Consider the following 7,498-nt stretch of genomic DNA (forward strand, 5'->3'; position numbering starts at 1 on the left):
GCCCCACCTTGCTGCCACCTTCCTTTGCTGAGATCTCTCCATCCTCCCTGGCTCTTCCCTGAAACACAAAGCCTTGGGCTGATCCAGACTCTTTCTGGGTGGCGTGTTGCACCACAGCACTGCCCTTGGAGTGACATTTCTTTCTCCTGGTGTCCAGTCTGCACCTCCCCAGCTGTATATTGGGGCATTATTTCTTTCTCATGCTGTTTTCCACTACAAAGGAAAGCTCCACCGGCTCCACCAGCAGCCCTCAAGCACACTCAGGCTACTCCTGTACTGTCCTCAGTCTCTGCACCACTGAGCCCAGGGCCCTCAGCCTCTCGAGTCCTGCCGGCCACGTTATTCCTGATACAGGCCAGGATGCTATTGTCCTTCTCAGCCACGCTGGGCATGCTGCTGGCTCACATCCAGCCAGCTGTCAACTGACACCCCCAGGTCCTTTTTTGCCAGGCAGCTCTCCAGACACTCTTCCCCCAGCCTGTATCGCTGCATGGGGTTGTTGTGACCCAGGTGCGGGACCTGGCACTTGGCCTTGAGGAACCTCGTACCATTGGCCTCGGCCCATCGGTACAGCCTGCCCAGATCTGCCTCTGGAGCCATCCTACCCTCAAGCAGGTCGACAATCCCACCCAACTTGGTGTCGTCTGCACACTTACTGAGGGTGCACTCAATCCCCTCGTCCAAATCATTGATAAAGACATTAAGGAGAACTGGCCCGATACCGAGCCCTGGGGAACACCACTTGTGACCAGCTGCCAACTGGATTGAATTCCATTCACCACCACTCGTTGGGCCTGGCCATCGCCCTGGTTTTTACCCAGCAAAGCGTACACCTGTCCAAGCCATGGGCAGCCAGTTTCTCCAGGAGAATGCTGTGGGAAACAGTGTCAAAGGCTTTACTAGCCTCCAGGGAAACAACATCCACAGCCTTTCCTGCATCCACCAAGCGGGTCACCCTGACATAGAAGGAGATCAGGTTTGTCAGGCAGGACCTGCCTTTCATGAACCCATGCTGACTGGGCCTGATCACCTGGTTGTCCTTCATGTGCCACATAATGGCACTCAGCATGATCTGCTCCATGACCTTCCCAGGCACTGAGGTCAGACCGACAGGCCTGTACTTCCCCAAATCTTCCTTCCGTCCTTTCTTGTGGATGGGCATCACATTTTCTAACCTCCAGTCAACTGGGACCTCCCCGGTTCACCAGGACTGCTGGTAAATGATGGAAAGTGGCTCGGTGAGTACTTCTGCCAGCTCCTTCAGTACCCTCGCGTGGAGGTCACCTAGCCCCATAGACTTGTGTATGTCTAGCTGTTGGAGCAGGTCCCTCACCATCTCCCTTTGGATTATGGCGGCTTCATTCTGCTCCCTGCCGTTATCTACAAGCTCAGGGGTCTGGGTACTCAGGGAACAACCCACTCTACTACTAAAGAAGGAGTCAAAGAAGGCACTAAGTACCTCAGCCTTTTCCTCATCCTTTGTCACTATGTTACTGCCTTCATCGGATAAAGGATGGAGATTCTCCCGAGTCCTCCTTTTGTTACTAGTGTGTTTATAGGAACTTTTCTTATTGTTCTTAACATCCAAATTCAGCTTAAGTTCTAGTTGGGCTTTAGCCTGTCTAATTTTCTCCCTACATAGCCTTACAACATCCTTGTAGCCTTCCTGAGTGGCCTTCTTCCAAAGACCATAAACTCTCCTTTTTTCCCTGAGTTGTAACCGTATCTCTCTGTTCAGCCAGGCTGTCTTTTTTCCCTGATGTCTCATTTTACATCACATGGGGACAGCCTGCTCCTGCACTTTTAAGACTTTTGTCTTGAAAAATGTCCAGCCTTCCTGGACTCCTTTGCCCTTCAGGACTGCCTGCCTAGTGGCTCTGTCAAGCAGCCTCCTGGAAAGACCAAAGTCTGCCCTCTGGAAGTCCATGGTGGCAGTTCTGCTGACCACCCTCCTTGCTCCTCTGAGAATTGAAAATAATTTCATGGTCACTGTGCCCAAGATGGCCTCCAGCTGTCACATCCCCCACAAGTCTTTCTCCATTTACAAACAACAGGTCCAGCAGGGCTCTTTCCCTTGTCAGCTCCCTCACCAGCTGTGTCAGGAAGCTCTCCGCAACACACTCCAGGGACTTCCTAGGCTGTTCCCTCTCAGCCGTATTGTGCTCCCAGCTGATATCGGGTAGGTTGAAGTCTCCCACCAGGGCAAGGGCCAGCGATCATGAGATTTCTCCCAGCTGCTTGTACGGTATTTCATCCACCTCTGCATCCTGGTTGGGCAGTGTATAACAGACTCCCACCATGATATCTGTCTTATTGGCCCTCCCCCTGATTCTCTCCCATAAACACTCAACCCTATTGTCACCATCATTAAGCTCCAGACATTCCTAACACTCCCTCACATACAAAGCCACCCCACCTCCTCTCCTTCCTTGCCTGTCCCTTCTGAAGAGTCTGTAGCCATCTAATGCAGCACTCTGGTTGTGCGACTCATCCCACCACGTTTCTGTGATGGCGACTACATCATAGTTTTCCTGCTGCACAATGGCTTCCAGCTCCTCCTGTTTGTTGCCCATGCTGCGTGCATTAGTGTAGACGTGTTATGTTTTCAGAAAACCCAGAACAATTTCTTGTCATTTAGACAACTATTCTATCACCCAGTGACCCCTCCCCACACAGAAAGGGGAATCAGGGAAAGCAAGGAAACATGAGGGTTGAAATATAAATAGATTTGATAGGATAAGACTAAATAATTAACAATAATGTTAAAGCACCGGTATTCATCCCAATACTAATATAAGATGTACAAGAATTATACTCAGCCAATTCTATCAGTAGGAAGCTGTGCACTCCCAGCAGGGGAGAGTAAATGTCGGACACTGCAAAAGCAACGGCTTCAGGAGGGAGGGAAGGGCTCAGGGGTCCGGCACCAGGGCAAGGACTTTCTCTAGACCACAGCCATCAAGGGAGAGAGAAACGACGCAGCAAACTTTCTCATTTGTATCGAATGTGACGTTCATGGTATGAAATAATCCTGTTGGCCAGCCTGGGTCAAATGCCCAGGCCTCGCTCCTCCTCGTACCTGCACCTGCCAAGGCTTGAAAACACCGAGGCCTTGAATCCCACGTAGCCTAGCTGACTATAAAGCAAATATTTTCACGAATTCAGACACTAGAATCTTCTAAGAGTGACGTTTTCCCAGACATTAGAAGATAACTTAGTCCTGTGTTGCTCAACCCAGGACAAGAAGCACTTCAGCTGGGCTACTGGTCCTGCCACCTTTTTGCTGGAAGAAGGCTTGACTTCTACCTGACCATTCCCCGGCGCAGCCATAGTTTCTAAGCCATCAAAGACCCTTGCCTCTCTGGTGCTGGATTCATCCCCTTTCCCCTTCAAATCTAGTTTAAAGCCCATTTGATGAGCCCTGCCAACTCCTGTGCAAGGATCCTTTTCCCCTTTTGAGACAGGCGTACCCCATCTGTCTCGAGCAGGCCTGGTGTCGTGTAAACCATCCCGTGATCAAAAAAAACAAAGTCCTGCCGCTGGCACCAGGCTCAGAGCCAAGTATTGATCTTCCAGCTCTTCCTGTTGCTTTCCTCATCCTTCCCTGTGACTGGGAGGACCGAGGAGAACATGACTTGCAGTCCTGACCCTTTAACCAGTCATCCCAAGGCCCAGAAGTCTCTCTTGATCGCACTTGTGTTTCTTGTTAACAGATCATCTCTGCCTGTCTGAAAAATTAGTAGTAGGTAATAATCTGAGGGTCTTACCAGGGAGGGAAGTTTTCTTTTTATATCTTTAACCTGGGCCCCAGGGAGGCAGCAGACTTCCCTGAGAAGTGGGTCAGTTCTGCATATTGGGCCTTCCGTTCCCTTCCTTGTAGGGAGTCACCTACAACAATGACCGGTCTTTTTTCCTTAACTGAAGATGTTTTGATGGGAGGTGTAGTCTGATTTAACTTTGGTGACACCTCTGTGGACACTGAATTATCTTCCTCGTCATGATTGAGTTCCCCTTGCAGAGCCTCATACTTATCTTTAAGGGTACCTGGGAAGGTGGGGGAGTTAGTGGGGAGACACGCCTGCTTCGCTGGGCAGAAACATGTTCCTACAGCCCCCTCTCCTCTAAGTTACCTTGTTCGGCTAGGCGGAGAGAGGACAGGGAATTGTCTGTCCACCATGTGGACTTGTGTACATTCAGGTTCCTCAGGTGGCGGAATGCTCGGTGTTAATCTGCCTTTGACCCCGATCTGTGCGTTCTTGGCTCCAGACCTGGAATCCTGTTCCTGTCCGTCATTGAGTCCAGTCTGGGCCCTCCCCAGTGCCTGACAGTGACATCATCCTGGGAGCTTGATACAGTTTTCTATATATTGTATCTATTTCATTATTTCCTTTTTATTTTATTACGAGTATTTCATTAAAGTAGATTAGTTCCTTCTAAACTCATAAATCTCTTTCTTTCCTTCCTCTCCTCAGAGTGAGAGCTGGGGGAGAGCATCTGTCGTCCGTCATTGGCCAACTCGGCCTAAACCAGGACAATACGGAAACACACTTCAGTGCTGCGTATGCATTTGGGCTAAAAACCCCCACTGGGCTAGTTTTTCAGAGACAGTTTCAGAGTGGCAAAGCAGATTCAGCACATAAATGCTTATTTTTGCTGGGGTAGAGTTGATTTTCTTCACAGTAGCTGGTATGGGGCTGTGTTTTGGATTTGTGCTGGAAACAGCGTTGATAAGACAGGGATGTTTCCATTATTGCTGAGCAGGGCTTACACAGCACCATAGCCTTTTCTGCTCCTCACACCACCCCACCAGCAAGTAGGCTGGGAGTGCATGAGAAGTTGGGAGGGGACACAGCTGGGACAGTGGACCCCGATCAAAGGGATATCCCGTACCACGTAGCATCATGCTCAACCATATAAATCTGGGGGAAGAAGAAGGAAGGGAGGGATGTTTGGAGTTACGGCGTTTTGTCTTCCCAAGTAACCATTACGTGGTATGGAGCCCTGCCTTCCTGGAGGTGGCCGAACACCTGCCTGCCGATGGGAAGTACTGAATTAATTCCTTGTTTTGCTTCGCTTAAGTGTGCGGCTTTTGCTTTACCAATTAAATTGCTTGATCTCAGCCCCGGAGTTTGCTCACTTTTACCCTTCTGATTCTCTCTCCCATCCCACTGGCGGGAAGTGAGTGAGTGACTGTGTAGTGCTTAGTTGCTGGCTGGTGTTAAACCACAACAAACAGAAACTCCACCATTCTCTGGGACCCCGTTCCGGTGCTGGACTGTCCTCCTGGTGACCTTTTTATCTTTTATTTTTATGTCAGGTTAGTCAAGAATTACACAACTCAGAGCAAGACATCATAGCAGGGGGAGATGCTTTGAAGCCCTTCATATCTTTGAACACTTTTAAGGTGATTCCATGCAGGGATGCTGTAGAAGATAGCCCATGGGGTCTTGCAAGCGATTTCTCAAACGTGAGGCTGGTCGTCTCTTCACCACTTGTCTCACTTTCTGGGCATCAGTGGCTACTGACCATGCTTTGACTATTTCCCTTTAACATTATTTGGTCAGACACAGCTTGAAGTAGCTGTTTGAATTAAATTACTCAGAGGCGCTGAAGATGCTTTAGAGTACAAAGATATCAAGGTGGGACGCGACATAGGAGGAATGCCTCAGGACACCTTTCCCCTTCTTGAGGAGGATGAAAGCCAGGCCGGACACATGGTTTTGTTTCAGCAGATATGAGATGCCTTTCTTCAGGCAACCATGTACCCCAGTGGGACTTCTTTGGGACTATTTGAGAGGATTTTACGTACTCTGTCGTACCACTTTGTCCGTAGGAGTCTCTTCAAGGCAATTCTCACTTCCTTATTCCTCAGGCTATAGATGACAGGGTTAAACACTGGGGTAAAAATTGTGTAAAACAGGGCAAGGTATTTGTCGGTGTCTACGGAATCCCTTGACCGTTGCTTTAAGTAGACGACTGTGGCCGAGCCATAGAAGAGTGTCACCACCACGAGGTGTGAGGAACAGGTGGAAAAGGCTTTGTGTCTGCCCAGAACTGAAGGTATTTTCAGAATTGCCCTGATAATTTTAATGTAAGAAATAACTATTAAGGAGAAGGGAAAGATTGCAAATACCAGGATGATGGTGTACAGTGTCACTTGGTTCCAGAATGAGTCTGCACAGGCCAGCTCCAGCAGAGGGGGGACATCACAAAAAAAGCGATGAAGGTCATGGGATGCACAGGGGGGCAAAGTGAACACCTGGTAGGTCTGTCCTACTTGCACTGGTACGACAGCCACCCATGACCCCACCACCGGTCTGATGCAGAGACCCCTCCTCATGATGAGGGGGTAGTGCAGGGGGTCACAGATGGCTATGTAGCGGTCATAGGCCATGACAGCCAGAAGAAGGCACTTGATGCTGCCCAGCAACACCAGGAAATACAGCTGGGCAGCACAGCCAAGGAAGGAGGTCCTGCCATCCTCCAGCAGGAAAACCACCAGCATTTTTGGCAGAGTGACTGATGTGTAGCAGATCTCCAGGAAGGACAAGTTCCTCGGGAAGAAATACATGGGGCTGTGGAGGCTTGAGTCCACCACTGTGATGAGTGCAATCAGGCTGTTCTCTGTGAGGACCATGAGGTAGATGACCAGGAATGCTGTGAAGCACAAGCCCTGCAGGCTGGAGTGGTCAGAAAATCCCAGAAGAATGAATCCAGATCCACCGGTGTGATTCTCCAGGCCTTTTCTTTGGGGCATTTTTCCTGCACAGAGCAATTCAAACAACAGGCTCTCAGAGGATGCTGGTGGCCTGTCCACCATCACAGACACTTCAAGCCTAGAGAAAGACTACAAACATCAGCATACACGCCATTGCAGGATTAGGAGAGCTCGACCAAGATAGGCATGAATGTTTGGAAATCTAACGTGGGTCGCTTGCGGAGGGGAGGTTTGTAAAGAGAGAGAACAGAGTCCTTGAGCCTGAATAACTGGGGGTTTTATTGTCATATGGGTAAAAGAAACTTGACTTTCTCTTTTAGAGGTGATTTTATTAAATAGAGTACCTATTGAAAGATGAGAGAAAAGGAAGAAAAGAGACAAATACTAGTGCCTTTAAGGACAGCCTTACTTACGTTCCTTGTCCAGATCTCATCAGAGGTGCATTTAATGTAAGAACATTAAGAAGGAATAGGGTTAAAAGGGGGGAAGGATGAAAAAGGGGAAGACAAAGCAAGGCAAGGCTAGGCAAGGAGAGGCAAACAAACCAAAGCAAGGCAAGGTATGACTTGATGCTTAGACCTTAGTGAGAGAGATTAATCCCAGCTCCCCTCACATGGGAGAGCTCATCCCCTGACGCTGCATCCACACACAAAGATCTGGGAGACTATCTTAGATCTGAATCATCAGTTTTTGCCTAGCGAAGGGTGAATCCCATCAGAAGTAACACAGGCTTCTCTCTGCCAAAGAATCCAGTGACACTGATGCATCCATGGCACATTT

At 49.2% G+C, this 7,498-nt stretch overlaps 1 protein-coding gene across 1 annotated transcript; it reads right to left on the reverse strand.

Moving 5' to 3' along the window:
- Nucleotides 1–5,749: 5,749 nt before the first annotated feature.
- On the reverse strand, nucleotides 5,750–6,757 carry LOC134509584 (olfactory receptor 10AG1-like). The gene has a single exon (XM_063322143.1). The coding sequence runs from the start codon at nucleotides 6,755–6,757 to the stop codon at nucleotides 5,750–5,752; it is 1,008 nt and encodes a 335-aa protein (XP_063178213.1).
- Between the last annotated feature and the right edge of the window lie 741 nt (nucleotides 6,758–7,498).

Source organism: Chroicocephalus ridibundus, unplaced genomic scaffold (genome assembly GCF_963924245.1).
Source record: "Chroicocephalus ridibundus unplaced genomic scaffold, bChrRid1.1 SCAFFOLD_92, whole genome shotgun sequence".
Classification (NCBI taxonomy): domain Eukaryota; kingdom Metazoa; phylum Chordata; class Aves; order Charadriiformes; family Laridae; genus Chroicocephalus; species Chroicocephalus ridibundus.

What these genes read in the sequence shown, in the direction of transcription:
- LOC134509584 (XM_063322143.1), bottom strand. Translation starts at nt 6,757, where the DNA reads ATGCCCCAAAGAAAAGGCCTGGAGAATCACACCGGTGGATCTGGATTC.